General features: G+C 49.4%; 7 protein-coding genes across 7 annotated transcripts; all 7 read left to right on the top strand.

Annotated features, from left to right (window-relative positions):
• Positions 1 to 834: 834 nt before the first annotated feature.
• TbgDal_X15690 (hypothetical protein, unlikely) lies at positions 835 to 1152 on the top strand (the record flags this gene model as incomplete). The annotated part of the gene is made up of 1 exon (XM_011780431.1): positions 835 to 1152. One exon carries the CDS (start codon positions 835 to 837, stop codon positions 1150 to 1152), a length of 318 nt encoding a protein of 105 aa, XP_011778733.1.
• Positions 1153 to 1829: 677 nt separating this feature from the next.
• On the top strand, positions 1830 to 3692 carry TbgDal_X15680 (3', 5'-cyclic nucleotide phosphodiesterase,putative; the record flags this gene model as incomplete). The annotated part of the gene is made up of 1 exon (XM_011780430.1): positions 1830 to 3692. One exon carries the CDS (start codon positions 1830 to 1832, stop codon positions 3690 to 3692), a length of 1863 nt encoding a protein of 620 aa, XP_011778732.1.
• A 380-nt stretch (positions 3693 to 4072) lies between these two features.
• TbgDal_X15670 (hypothetical protein, conserved) lies at positions 4073 to 4963 on the top strand (the record flags this gene model as incomplete). Its single annotated transcript, XM_011780429.1, has 1 exon — positions 4073 to 4963. The coding sequence occupies one exon, from the start codon at positions 4073 to 4075 to the stop codon at positions 4961 to 4963; it is 891 nt and encodes a 296-aa protein (XP_011778731.1).
• Positions 4964 to 5331: 368 nt separating this feature from the next.
• Positions 5332 to 7752, top strand: TbgDal_X15660 (member of the NOL1/NOP2/sun family of proteins; the record flags this gene model as incomplete). Its single annotated transcript, XM_011780428.1, has 1 exon — positions 5332 to 7752. The coding sequence occupies one exon, from the start codon at positions 5332 to 5334 to the stop codon at positions 7750 to 7752; it is 2421 nt and encodes an 806-aa protein (XP_011778730.1).
• Positions 7753 to 7964: 212 nt separating this feature from the next.
• TbgDal_X15650 (hypothetical protein, conserved) lies at positions 7965 to 8876 on the top strand (the record flags this gene model as incomplete). Its single annotated transcript, XM_011780427.1, has 1 exon — positions 7965 to 8876. The coding sequence occupies one exon, from the start codon at positions 7965 to 7967 to the stop codon at positions 8874 to 8876; it is 912 nt and encodes a 303-aa protein (XP_011778729.1).
• A 643-nt stretch (positions 8877 to 9519) lies between these two features.
• On the top strand, positions 9520 to 10212 carry TbgDal_X15640 (GTP binding protein, putative; the record flags this gene model as incomplete). The annotated part of the gene is made up of 1 exon (XM_011780426.1): positions 9520 to 10212. The coding sequence occupies one exon, from the start codon at positions 9520 to 9522 to the stop codon at positions 10210 to 10212; it is 693 nt and encodes a 230-aa protein (XP_011778728.1).
• Positions 10213 to 10632: 420 nt separating this feature from the next.
• On the top strand, positions 10633 to 13512 carry TbgDal_X15630 (hypothetical protein, conserved; the record flags this gene model as incomplete). Its single annotated transcript, XM_011780425.1, has 1 exon — positions 10633 to 13512. The coding sequence occupies one exon, from the start codon at positions 10633 to 10635 to the stop codon at positions 13510 to 13512; it is 2880 nt and encodes a 959-aa protein (XP_011778727.1).
• Positions 13513 to 13912: the final 400 nt, after the last annotated feature.

The following is a 13912-nucleotide window of genomic DNA, read 5'->3' as shown; positions in this document are numbered from 1 at the left end:
ATGTGATTGTCCCCTTTGAGGAGCCCCTTTTTTATTCCGTCACAGAATTGCCATCATACAGTTGAATGCTTTTACCCTCGTTATAGACTATGTGAACTTTCGTTTCGGGTTGTGCGAGGGGTCGAACTAAAGGTGTTGGTGAGGGTGCAGAAAGTAATATGCACACAGTGGACAGGGACAGCGGTAATGGGTTCGCCCGGAAATAAACGGGAGAGGGGACAGTGACAACATATATTTGTTTTTGTGCCTGATACTGCAGTGGGTTTGTTATATGCTAAATGATTGTGAAAAATACATCGATTGGGTAAAATATGAGTCCCAGGGTGGAAGTTGTTGTATCTCGTATCTTTTTATAGCTGCATAAAATCGAGTAAGAATACGGAAGCACGTAATGGCAGTGTTGCTTTGAACTTTTTGATCACGCTGAAATGCGCAGCCTATTCTCCCGTTTTTGACTTCTTCTGAAATGCCGGGGGGAGACGTGTGGATGTGAGTCTGCAACACCAGGTGCGCGTAAGCAGTCGGTTACATGATCGCTCTTTTTCACAATCGAGAGGGTGATGGTGGTTAGATGTGGACGAATGCCAGGTATCTTGAGGATATGTGTTTTTATGAGCGTTGCAGGCAATTTTAAAACCGAGGAAGCTTTGGAAGGGACTCCGCTCGCTCGCTCAAAATAGTTATGTACCCCGACTATTAGGTACCCATTCACCTTTGTTTGTTGCGTCGCAGCACTACCGAATCCGCGTTGCTGCTATGAGGAAACATTGATGTTGTTTGTGTGTCCACGTTCACTTTACTGTGTTGCATGAACTTTCGAGTGCTCCTTGCGAGATGCATCCTACACTGAGATGGTGTGCGTCCCCACAATTTCTCAAACCCGAGGAACTGATTTCGCACCATTCCACCCACATTTTCTGTTTGATTGTTTGGTCACTTCGCTCCGTTGACAGAAATCAGACATTTTTTTGTGGCGCTTACCTGTCCATACGTTGTGTCCTCGAATCGGTGTGGCCACCACTTCGTGCCGGCGTGGCTGGTGGGGGCTCATTGTTTCGTTTGAATGAATGGGGTTATCCTTCTTTCTTTTTGTTTCCCTTCGAAAGTGTAATTTTTGACCAAGTTTCCATGTTATGCCCTAAGTTATTTTAGTATATATATATATATATATATATATACGTTTGTCTGCTTCCCTGAGTGATGCGAACTGAGATGCACTGCACGGCAGGGGTGAGTCCAACATGCCTTTGAATGCCGTTGTCTAGTTTAATTTTTTTCTTTTTTCTCTGTATTTATTGTTCGGATGCCTATGCTGGGAAATAACGTAATGCATTTAACCTAACCAATGAAGAAAGAAGGAGAGGGTAAAAGGGCGCAGTTGTGCTACCTTGAGTTAGTTGTGTGGTGCGGGGTCGTCCGCACACTTTTATTCTCTAATCTTTCCTTATTTGGGGTGTTCTCCGCCTCTGTGCACACATGTATATGTAAATATCGTACACATTAATTTTTGTGTATCTTTATATTTATCCTTCTCGTTGCCATACAAGTTCACTACTTCTGTCGGGGTATGTGGAAGCTGCTTTTCCACGTTGGGTATGTTTGCGTTTTTACTCCGCTACCACTGCTTGTTTATGATTTCACTTTTCAACTTCTTTTTTCGTCCACCTAAGTTAGAGTCGAGGCCGCTATACGGGGGTGAGGCGGTTGGTTATTAGGGACTCGGGAGGTGTGACATCACCTTCAGCAACTTCAGCCAGAGGCGAGGGGTTGGCGGAATAGAAGCGGAGGGAGTTAGGGAAACCAGGAGAGCGGATTGTACCCTGTTGGCGATGTTGGAAGCGCTCCGAAAGTGCCCGACCATGTTTGCCGTTACATCTGATGGGTCCTCTACCATGGCCAAGATGGATAACTCGGCTCGGCAGCTTGCGCTTTTCGTGGCGACCACTAATGGTGAGTTTTATCAAAGCAATTTTGGTGAAGAGGCTCTAGAGACGATCAAATATCAGCTCGGGAAAGATGCTGGGTGGGGACTGTTCTTTGACGTACTTCGGAATGCGTTCAATGGCAATTGCGTTAGCATTCTAGCAAGATCGGAGGATACTGCGCACATTCTTTGTGGCAAAGAGGACTGTAGCGAGAAGAGTGCGCTCTGCTTTCCCATTCAAAAAACTGAGGAAGATACCTCGGCGACGATTCTCAAATGTTTGGTTGACGCGAATGCCGTTTACGCAAACCCTAAGGAGGAGAAAAACAAAGTTCAAAAGATAATGGAGGAGCTGGAAAAGGCAAAGTTGCAGGTGAGAATGCTGGAAGAGGAAGTGCGCGTGCTGTGTGAGAACAATATTTGGCGTAGAAAGCAGGACACCAAGAATACTCTTAAGATTGGAAAATTAAGAGACAATATTTCCCGTTTATCAAATCAAATTAACCCAAAAGCAAAGGAAGTGTCGGAGACAAGTGTCGGAGAAACCTCGGGTCCACATGCCGAAGACTCGTATATACCGGAAAGGAAACTTCTCCGCCTGGTATTCGAGAAGAAAGAGTGCAAGGAATACGATGTGGAACTTCTACGGCTAATCAAGAGTAGGTGGCCAAAAACTGAAGGATCGAAGGCTTGCAATGCTTCAGACTGCTTGATTGATCCCTACACTGAGTCAGAACTACCTGAACGTCTTAGTCGAATGAGCAAAAAACACAAAATGGTTTGGGGGGCATTAAACGGGTTGGACGATTGGGACTACAACGTGTTTGAGCTTCAGGCAGCTATTGATGGGGACGATATCAATTGCAAGAATGATCAATCTGGCTGCGGCGCACTATTTATAACAATGTACGCCCTCGTAGTCAAGTATGGTTTTCTTCGTAAATTTGAAATCAACGAGCGAATTTTTTTAAACTGGCTCAGTGCCGTCGAAGGTGGATACCATGCTAATCCGTATCATAACTCGATGCACGCGGCAGACGTGCTTCATATCACACACTATCTGTTAAGCAAAGGCGGTCTGGCGGAGCTATGCAAGTTGAACGACAGGCAAGTGCTTGCAGCCCTTTTTGCGGCGGCTATTCACGATTACAATCACCCCGGCATTAACAACAACTTTAGTATACTGACGCAAACGTACAACGCCACGCTTTACAATGATCGTAGTGTGCTGGAAAATATGCACGTTGCTAGCGTATTTGAGTTAATGAGAAATCCGGCGCTAAATATTTTGGCGTGCTTTTCTGAGGAACACTGGCGAGATTTCCGAAATACCGTTATCGACATGGTATTGGCCACTGACATGTCTTTGCACGAGAAGTACATGACGCAATTTAAGCGTCGTTTAAGCGAGAAGCGACCTTTTACGGAGGATTGTGATCAGAACCTCGCATTGGCGATGGCACTAAAGCTGGCTGATATTTCGAATTGTTGTCGTCCACTTCCGTTATACCTTAAATGGAGCGAGAGGGTGTCCGACGAGTTCTACACGCAAGGTGACCGGGAGCGATCCCTGGGTATGTCATGTAGTCCGTTCATGGACCGCCAAACCCCTATGATTGCTGAGGGACAGACGTCGTTCATAAACTATATCTTCATTCCCTTCCTCGAAGTGATGGCCGAGTTTCTACCCAGTATGGGATTTACATTGGGTTTAGCGGCAGTTTGCAAATCCCACCGCCTGGTGGGTAACACTGGACAGGGAACCTAGCTTCCCCCTTTTCGTTATCGTGAGTATGTCTGTTTTCGCAGTTAGTTAACAATAACCAAGGAAGCGAAGATGGTGAACCATCGCCGTCATGATTATGCTTCAAACGTTGTATCGCATTTTGTTTTGTTTCTTTTTTTTTTTTCCTGCGGTGCTTTGTCCATGTGTTACTTTACCTTTATCGTAGTGTTCCTGATGTATTTTGTAATGCGAAAATGAGGATGTGTTGTCTTTTGGGGATCCCTTCCACGACTCAAACGGAAAACTGTGCTGCTGATGTCGTTTCCTTTGTCATATCTTTCCCCACGCGTTCTCTGACTGTTTGTTGTCACTAACGTTAATGGGCCTCGCGCCGTAGGAATAAAGGGGGGACCAACTGTGGGATGAGTGATCACCTGTCGGAAATATGCAAGAGTGACGAAATCGATGCTGTTTTGGAGTGCCTCAAAAGGTTGTGCCCTGGACGCGCTGTGGTCATCGACGCCAGCAGTGACTTGAAGGAAGATGAAGATGGAGGTCCAACCCTTTTCTGTCAGGCAGCCAACATCAGCTTTGAGTCACACATAGTGGCGCAACACAGTTTTGGGGGTGCATGGAGCCACCAAGATGATGATGGAAGGACAGCGCTCCATTGGGCAGTGGCGATGCAGAGCTACTCGCTAGCTGGGAAACTCATGAGTGCTCCATATCATGCTCTCGTCTACAGCGTGGACCACGACGGGGCGTCTCCGTTTTTGACCGCGTGCATGGTTGGGGCTCCTATACAGTTTCTGACCACTATCTTGTCGAAGGCAGCGGAGCAGAGGAGGTGGAATGTCGCACAACAGCTATTTTGGGATAGTAAACGCGGGGAAGCCAGTGTAAACACGGAAGAACCTCTTGCTGAACATCGCATTGCCGTTGTCAACCAACCTGACAACAGTGGCAACACGCCACTCCTTCACGCAGCTAGCCGTGGGAGACTCACCATTGTCAGTTTTCTGCTGCAGTCTGGGGCTTTCATTGCCCATACAAACAAACGTGGGCAATCCGCACTTCATCGTGCAATTGGTAGGGGCTCACTGGATGTTGTTGAGGAGCTTGTGGGTGCGAGTCGAAAACGGCATACTGAAGTAGAGCACAAGCGGTGGATTAACCTTCAAGACTACCGTGGTGATACTGCGTTGTTTTATGCCTCAATGGATAACAACGAGGAACTTGGCCGATATCTGCTGCGTCAAGGTGCTGACCGCAACGTGAGGAATAAAGAGGGAAAAGAATTCTGGGAGGTTTAACCCTCAAGTGCTTCTTACAGCGAGAAACACTTTCAGCCACGGGTGCTTACACCGTTAAGTCTCTTTTGTGTCATTTGTTTCCCCTCCAAAACGACTGAATGTGCGGTAGTGCGGCTCCAATCGCCCCAGTTGGTTGGAAGTAAACCTCCCATAACTAAGTTGCGCGGGAACCGCTCTGCTTTCTTTTTCCCTTCTGTGTGCTTGAAATGAGTTATCGAATAAAAGTGAAGCAGGGTCAGTGGGGACAAGGGAAGGGGTGAACGAAGTGGAGGTTGGGCGAAATCCTTCATTTTTTCTGAGTCCGTGTGTACTGGTGCGGGAGGAACTTGGATACAAAGAATATCTGCTTCTTCTTACCTCTTGCGAATATGTGGAAACCGAAACAGCGCTGCAAAAGACAGAGAAACTCCCTAACACCCGCACTGTCTGCACTCATCGCCCGTGTCTCTCCACAACTTGATCCATCTGCCCCACTTCGTTTTCTACTGTCGTTTGCTACCCAACAAACTGCGGCTGAGGGCGTTGATGAGTCCAATGGAGATGGTGCTTCGCCTGTTATCGAAGGCGAGGGCATCATTCGCCTTTGCAAGGAGCTTGGCGACAGTGTAAGTGGTTGCGACTTATGGGAAATTGCACGGCGCATTCCCCGTAGCCGCTCGACACCTGATTGTATTGACGTTACGGAATTGTGCTTTGCTATCGATCAGGCAGCTGCACCATTGAGCGTCCACGACCGTCGTCGAGGTGTCGGCAGTAAAATACCCATGGACGAGAATGCACCTTTGCTGAAGTACTACAAAGGTGACCGTTTCGCATCCTTATTTGAGTGCACCAACGGCGCTGATGTTGGTAAGGAATGGTGCGAGTTTCTTACGTGTGCTACGTCACCGCTTCCGATGACATTGCGGGTGCATCGAAACGAGCGGGTAATGGTTTCTATTGCTAATGAGTTTTTAAAAAATGATCCTACAGTGAGCTCAGTGCTGCGACCAGTGGTCCCTCTTATGCCCACCAGCGTGGCATTTTTTGGTTGTTCACATGCAGCGTATCACGCGGACTCTTACGTTGAACATATATGCCGAACTCTTCATGCGGCAAGCGCTGTATCCTTTCAGGAAGTTGTCTCCGCTTTACCGGTGATCGTCGCTGGAATTCAACCGCACCACACCGTGTTGGATATGTGTGCTGCACCTGGGAGCAAAACGTTGCAAGCTCTCGATGAAATGTTGAAAAACGGGTGGAACAGCTCGGCGGTTTCTTCTGGTGTAATGGTTGCAAACGAAAAAGATCGTGTAAAGGCCACACAGACTTTACCCGCTCGTTTGAAGAGATATCACGCCCCCAATGTTATTTGTACACGTTGTGATGCCGTGCAGTGGCCACGCTTATTGTGTCCTACAACACAAGGGGACATGTACCTCGGAGAGAGACGCTTTGATCGAGTGATTTGCGATGTTCCTTGCAGTGGAGATGGTACTTTGCGTAAAGAGCCGTCACTGGCAAGCTCATGGAGTGCCGGTTACGTGAAGTCGCTTTTACCAACACAGCGGGCTTTACTTCGGCGTGGTTTGGACTTGTTGGAGACGGATGGCATTCTTGTCTACAGCACGTGTAGCTTGCAACCGAAAGAAGATGAAGAAGTTGTGTGTGCTGGTTTGGAACTTTTTGGGGATGCAGTGGAACTACTTGACGTTTCTTCTATATTGAGGGAATGCGGAGTTCAATTGCACTCTTTTGGTGGACTTCTTTCACCGGATACAACTCATCTCCGCAATAGCGCATTACCTAATTCATATGATGGCCGAAAAGTTCTTCGCGTGTTACCGCACAAGGACGATACTGGCGGATTTTTCATTGCTGCTTTTCGTAAGCTGAGCGGACCAGTTCCTGTCTCACCTCCAGTACAGATCAGAAAACTAAATCATTGGATGAAAGGCAAGCTGTGGTTACAAGTTGCTAAGGAGGATGAAGTGTGGTGTAACATTACTGACTTTTATGGTATCGACCGCAACGATGGGGATTCTTTTCACTACTATGGTGAGGAGGAAAGGGAGCAAGGTGGTTTGCAACACAGGGAGGATCGTCGTGGAGATTCAAAATTTGGCCTAGTGCCGGTTTATCACCTAAATCCAAATGGTGGACCGTACCGTAGGATTGTGCTCATGACGCTCGCAGCGGCGCGCATGCTGTTCGGAACGCGCCCGTACAAGGGTCCAGGGGTGGAGATTGTTTCGGCTGGGGTCCGTGCATTCGAGGCTTATGACGGGAAGTTTCTTTGGGATGCCACCTGTCGGTGGCGGGCAGTCGTCGAGTCTGCTTCGTACCTTTCCTCTATTGCGCATGCGCGAAAAATAGTCATCAACGCTGACCACCACCCGCAGGTAGTCAAGGATCTACTTTCTAACGGTTTTGTTTGGCTGCACGAACAGTGGCGCTGTGTTCTATGTCAAGATGCTTCCACAACGGACGGCGATCTGGACAAGGGCTCTTCTTTTTTGCGTTCTACCAACTCTCTTAAGGACTTGCTCGCTTTGAGGGACGGAGAGGGCGAGGGCATGTTGAAGGTACAAGAACTTTTAAATGAGTGTGTCGTGGTTGGTGGCGTTCTACTGGGGTTGGAGGGTGGTAAGCTTGCTCACAGGGAAGGCCCCTGGTGGTTGAGCGGGACGTTGAGCCGTACGAAATTGGAGGTAGCTATTGACGTATCGCTTCGCGCATTTGGGCTTTTAAGCTTTTTGGGTATTACTTCTGAAGAACGGGCGTGCCCGCCAGACGTGCGTGATCCTTGAAAAGGGAGAATGAAGAAAATTGATGCTTGTTAATTAATAAAAGCCTAAGTGCTTAAAATGTGCGTTTGTTCTTACCATGTTGTTATGCAATTGACAGGGTTACCCCTATCACGGTTCATATGGAAGTGCACTGTGCGCACTTGATTTCTTTCCCTAGTTTCTTCTGTCCGATCACTTTAAAGTGGTAGTGAAGGTGGATTGGGGGAGCGGCGATGCAAGTTGGCGTTTGTGACGACGAAAGCAAACGGTGCACCTTTAGCGGCTGTGGGCACATCAGCTTCCTTGCCGCTCGATGTGGTTTTTGTGGTGAGATGTTCTGCCCCGAGCACACATCAGTGGGTAGTCACAACTGTTGTGCATTTGGCGTTCAACCACTTCGTTGCGAGCGCTGTGGTATGGTGGTTCAACTCGAATATTGCGGGCAATCAGCAGCGGAAGCGATGGCGCGTCACACTACAAGTGGTTGCCAGCCTTCTCAATCTCCAGGGACAAAAGAAGGACAGTCGAACCGCTGCAGCTATCGGGAGTGCCAAAAAAATGAGCATGTCACTATAATCTGTGATGATTGTGGAAATACGTACTGCGTTGAGCACCGTGCTCCACAGAGCCACCGCTGCAAGCGAATGCATGTGCGGCAACCCGTTCCTGAGTCAAGGCCGACCCCAAGCTATCCAACTGTGGCCTCAAATGCAAAGTACGGCCCACGTAACACCGAACGCACGGCCTTTGGAAGACCAACTGAGGGTTGTGTGACACCTCTAGTTGTATTTGCTGAGGGGTTCGGGGTGTCTCCATTTTTTATACACTTTACACCCACCACTGTTGTCGGCCGTATGGTGGATTCTACTTTAAGTCAGGCGGAATTGGAAAGCCGTAGCGTAAGCTCATCAAAGAGGCCATGGCGCCTGCATGTGGTGAAGCGAGGAAACGGACCAAACGGGTTGTGTGTCAGTTCACCATCGTTTTCTGACACATTGGAGGTAGCAGGTATCTCCGGGGGAACGATCGCATATATAGGAACAGAGGACTCTGTGTCGGGTACCGTGCAGAAAGAACTGTTGAAACTTTTAAAGAAGAAATCTGAGGAGAGGGGGCGTAAGAAGAGTGGCTGTTGGTGTATGTGATTAGTTGAGGCTGCCGCGTCGTTGGCGGATTTATCTGTTCGTAATAATCGTTGAGAGCGATACCATGTGGACCTGTGAGCGGACGGTTCGGTGTAGTTTTGGATACTCGTTGTGGCAGTGGTCGTGTTATAATTAAGGAAGTTGTGGACCCCTTTCAAGCCTAGTCTGTGGACTGCAAATTAGCTACGAACTGGAAATGGCTTGGGAAAACCTGAAGTTGTGGCACCGTAACAGTGGGCCGTCGCGCGCCACGGATACACATTAAGTATGTAAGGTACTTGAGATAGCGCCGTTGGCGGACGGGTGGGTGGAGGTGATGATTTTTTTAGTCCCTGTGGGTGACCTGACTACTCCTGTTTTTTTTTTTTTCTCGTGTTGTTGATTCCCTTTGCATATTTCTCCCCTTTGTGTATTCTTTACGTTGTGCTTTGGGACTGGCAATACCCTCACTGCTCCATAAGCGTGTAAGCAAGCCAAAACGACGTAGAAGAGAGCAACAAAAGCTAGGAGAGTAGTTTGTCGCAAAGACCTTAGGAGGTAGGTAAGGGAAGTGAGTCTCAAAAATCAAAAAATAAGCGAAGGGCGTGGAAAACAAAAAAAAGGAGTGCAGAAAAAAAACGGTGATAAGTTACCACTTGTAAATATGTCGGTGTCAGCGACACCATACAAACGACAGGATGCAATAACCGCCAAAACTGTTTTGCTCGGGGAGAGTGCAGTAGGAAAGAGTTCCATTGCTCTACGGTTTGCGCGCAACGAGTTCTCCTCGAACCAAGAAACCACTATTGGCGCCGCCTTCCTCTCGCGAAGCGTTACGGTATCGGCAACTTCACAATCCGGTGGCGGGGGCGCAGTAGCAAATGCCACTAGTGGGACAATCAAATTCGAAATATGGGATACAGCAGGGCAGGAGCGCTACCGCTCTCTCGCTCCCATCTACTACCGTGGAGCGTGTGGCGCACTTGTGGTGTACGATATAACGAGCGCAGAGAGTCTTAAAAAAGCGCAAATGTGGATGCGAGAGTTGCGAGCCAATGCAGACCCAACTCTTCTCATCATCTTGGTGGGAAATAAGAAGGACATGGAGTCTTTGCGACAGGTGTCGTACGAGGACGGTGCAGCAGTGGCTCAAGAGGAGGATGTCAACGGTTTCTTTGAGGTCTCTGCCAAAGAAAACGTGAACGTGGAAGAGGTTTTTGCAAAACTTGCGCGGCTTCTTCTTGAGCACGGTTTGGGTGCAAATTCAGGTCCCGGCTCTTTGTCTGGACCTCGTGGTGCGCAACGTCTGGAGCCCCCGACGCGTCAACAGAAAAAGGAAGGCGGGTGTGCCTGCTGAGAGGGTTAGAGTATCAGCTTGCTCCGTTTTGTTCGCTCAGAAACTTTTGTTGCTTTCTCCAAGGCATTACCCCCTATCTCTTCCCCAATTTTTGTTTTAGAATATGTTTGAGGTGCTAACCGTTGCGTGATAGCTTAGTTCAGTTTATTTTCCTGCCTCTATATATTCACTAACCATTTTGCTGTTTTCTAAGTGTATAAGGGCAAAGTTTTGCAGGAAGAACACAATATCATTTCGTTCCCCCCCCTGTCCGTGAATAAATGAGTTGTTTTAAACCGTTGCTTTCATTCCGCTTTCACCGTCACTAGCCCTTTATATCTGTTTCTTTCTCGCTTACTCACACTGCCTTAGAGACATTGGCACCAACTGTGGGACTGAGGTGCGTGCGGGGTAACGCGAAATTTCGGTTCGCGTCGAAAGATGGGGGAGGCCATGGACATGCATAATGTTGCCCAGCCCGTCCAGCATGAGCCGATACGTACACCATCTTCGTCGTCGCCAGCGAAGCGTCTCCAGTCTTTCAGTAGCGGTGCCGTAATTTATAGCCCTATGGTGATGCAGTCGACAACGCATGGCACAACGGCTACTTCTGCGTCAGTCGGCGTATCAGGAGAAGATGCATCACCAATCTCTTCGTATGCAGCTGCAGAGTACGAAGAGATCGAGCGAAAACAGTATGAGCTCCGCAGCGCCGTAGAGCAACGAATCTCAACACTGGAACATGCATTGAGGCAGCGTGAGGAGGAGCTGGAAGCCGTTCGTATGCAGTTGCTGAAGACAGAGGAAGACTACAAATTCAACTACAACCTCATAAAGGACCGAGATGCGGCGCTCGCAGAGGCGGCAACACAGGTACAGTCACTTTACAGTGAACTGAAGCGTCACAGGTCAGACGACGCCCTTACAGCAAAGCGTTTGGAAGAGTCAGAGCAGCAGGCACAGCGACTGGGGCAGAGGCTTCGTGAGGTGGAGGAGGAAAAGGAGCGAGCGTTGCAGCAGATGCAGGGGGCTTATGAACTGAGGGAAAAGCAGTTGAAAGAGGATGTTCATAACAAGGGTATTTTAATGGAGAAGGAGAAGCAGCGACTACATGATGAGTACCTAAGACGCTTCAAGGCACTTGATGACGCTCGAGCAGAGTTGGCGACAAAGGGGCAAATGTTGGCAACAGAGGTGGAGGAAGGGTGGAGGCAGCAGGTTAATAGGCTAGAAGCGGAGCTCCGCGCGTCCGTTGATGCGATGGATGCCTTACAGCGTGAGAAGGTAGAAAATGAAGGTCGTTTGGGTGAGACGTCCAGGGCACTCTCCCTATTGAAACAAGAGCACGAACTCCTGCAACACCGATTTCAATCGACCACTGCAAGTGCTGCCGATCAGAAACAAAAATACGAGCAAAAACTGGCTGAATGCAGAGCAACTATGAATCACGGCATCACCACGGCTGAAGACACTGTTCGTCAGCATGTGCAGCGAGTTTCCACACTAGAAGCGGAATGTGGTCGGCTTCAAAGGGAGCTAACTGAGTTACAAGACCGTTTGCAGACAACACAATTTCAGCGTGATGAAGATACCCGACACTTCATTAACGAGAACCGGAGGGCCCAGGAGCAGTATGACCAGGCTGCAGCACAAATAGAGGAGCAGCGCCGCAACATGGACGAGACGCAACGTCAATTCGCCTTGCGATTGCAACAGCTAGAATGTGATTTGGGGATTGCCCTCGAGGCGAAAAAGGAAGCCATGTGCCGCGTGAGGGAGTACCAGGATCGGTGTGACGGCCTTCAGAGAGAACACTTGCAACAACACAGCGAAGTGGAGCGTCTTCGGCGGGAGCTGCAGCAGAGTCGTGAAGAAGAGAAAATCACTGCTGCCCGTGCTCTTGAGGTCCAGCAACTTGCAGATGAGAAAACGATTGCTGCTAGCCGTGATGTGGAGCTTGCACACGCAGAGCTGCAGATGCAGCAGCGCCGCATGTTAGATTCTCAAGAGCGTGCACAAGCGGAGGTGGCGCGGCTCACGCGGGAGTTGCATGCCAGTGAGGCGGCACGGCACGCTGTTGAAGAGCAGTATCGCTTAGTGGAGGACGCCAATGGTCACCGGGCGCTTATTGAGGCGCTACGATGCGATAAAGAAACACTTGAGCGGAAGGTTCTCGATCTCGAGAGGGCCAACGCAGCAATACGTGAGCAGGTTTCATCTTTCGCCATAGAATTACAAAATGACCCCGCAGTGAAGACTGCAAAGGAGATGCAGCACCGCGTTCGGGAGCTGCAGGAGGATTTGCTGCGAGCACGGGAGGACAACGATCAATTGCGTAGTACCTTGCGCGAGAGAGAGGAAGAGGTGTCCCGTCATCGAATAGAGGTGTTGCGTTTGCGCTCAACAGGGGCTGTTTTCTTGGAGCAACAAAACGTAGGCGTGCGCCGACATCAAACTAGTGAGGTTGCATGCGGCTGCTTATCCAGAGGGGACAGCGACCGCCGAAAACAACAACAGCCGCTATGTGGGAATAAGAAAAATAGATTACCATCAGATAAACCAGCTGCACATGAGGACGATAGTAGTGATCGTAGCAGTAGCAGCAATAGAGGGAGAGGTGCAGGATTCGGAGGACAGAGGGTGGTGATGGGAAAACGCCTCGCGCACAAGGACGGAACGCTGGCACGGAAGGTTGAGTCTTTGCGGCACCGGTGCCTGCAACTGGAGCAAGATGCCAGAGGTTTGCTTCGTGAGCGTGACAATCTTGCAAAGGAACTGGAGCTGACGCGTCGGGATGTAGACGCGCTGACTAGTGAAAAGCAGTCTCTTGTTGATCTGAACTCATTGCTGAAGGCCCAGCTCCGCGAAGCGTACCGCACCGCTCTGGAATGTTCCCAGCAATGTCGGCGGCGACAAGCAGTTGCGGGCCAGCCACCGGACCCGCGCGCAGAGGCTGTGGAAACCGTCGCCGTGGAGCCCCCTAACCCAGGTAGGCTGTTGACAGCGGGTGATATGCCGAACGTCGCCGGCGCGCCGAGGGCATTATCGCTCGATAGTGAGCGTTTTGCCGCACTTGAGGAGGAGTTAACAGCGATAAAGGCACACATGCTACACAAGCGCTCCGGGTGTTCACGTACTTCGCGTCACCAGGCAGTTTCTGCCTCACCTGGAAATCAGAAAAGGCTTCAGGGGAAACCCGGCAAAGAAGAAAGTCACTGTCCTGGTGCATCGGCAGCGCCTTCAAGTCGATCCGCAAGTCAAAACAAAGTTACTGTGGTGAAACGGGGGTCGGGGGCAGTACGGCACTATGGCTACCTGTGATTCCCCCTTCAGCTTTGAGTTGTTGAGCTCCTGCGTTTGCTTTGGTGAACGAGCGAACAGACATGCAATTATTTTTCTGCTATGTTCCCCCTTGTGTTACTGTTTGCTTATGCTGGGTTACTATGTCTTCTCTTTTCTTTCGATGCTTACCTTCTTAGTTGTGTCCTGCGGAAATCGTGTTGGGGATAAAACAAGTGTGAGCACACCAAATATACGCGAGGGTGCGGCTGCCGTCAAGAGGGTGATAATAATCAGAGAGTGCCTTACCGAAAGGTCTGCGCACATATATACACATACATTAAGGAATAGTAAGAGGGCAAAAGAAGCGGTAGTGCAGGCGTTGTAACAGAGGTGGGAGGTAAGCAGAGACAGTAGGGAGGGTGCTACAAAGCCTAAATTT

The sequence above is a fragment of the Trypanosoma brucei genome, chromosome 10, assembly GCF_000210295.1.
Source record: "Trypanosoma brucei gambiense DAL972 chromosome 10, complete sequence".
Taxonomy (NCBI): domain Eukaryota; phylum Euglenozoa; class Kinetoplastea; order Trypanosomatida; family Trypanosomatidae; genus Trypanosoma; species Trypanosoma brucei.
The sequence above is the reverse complement of the archived record's forward strand: the minus strand, read 5'-3'. Positions and strand labels throughout refer to the sequence as shown.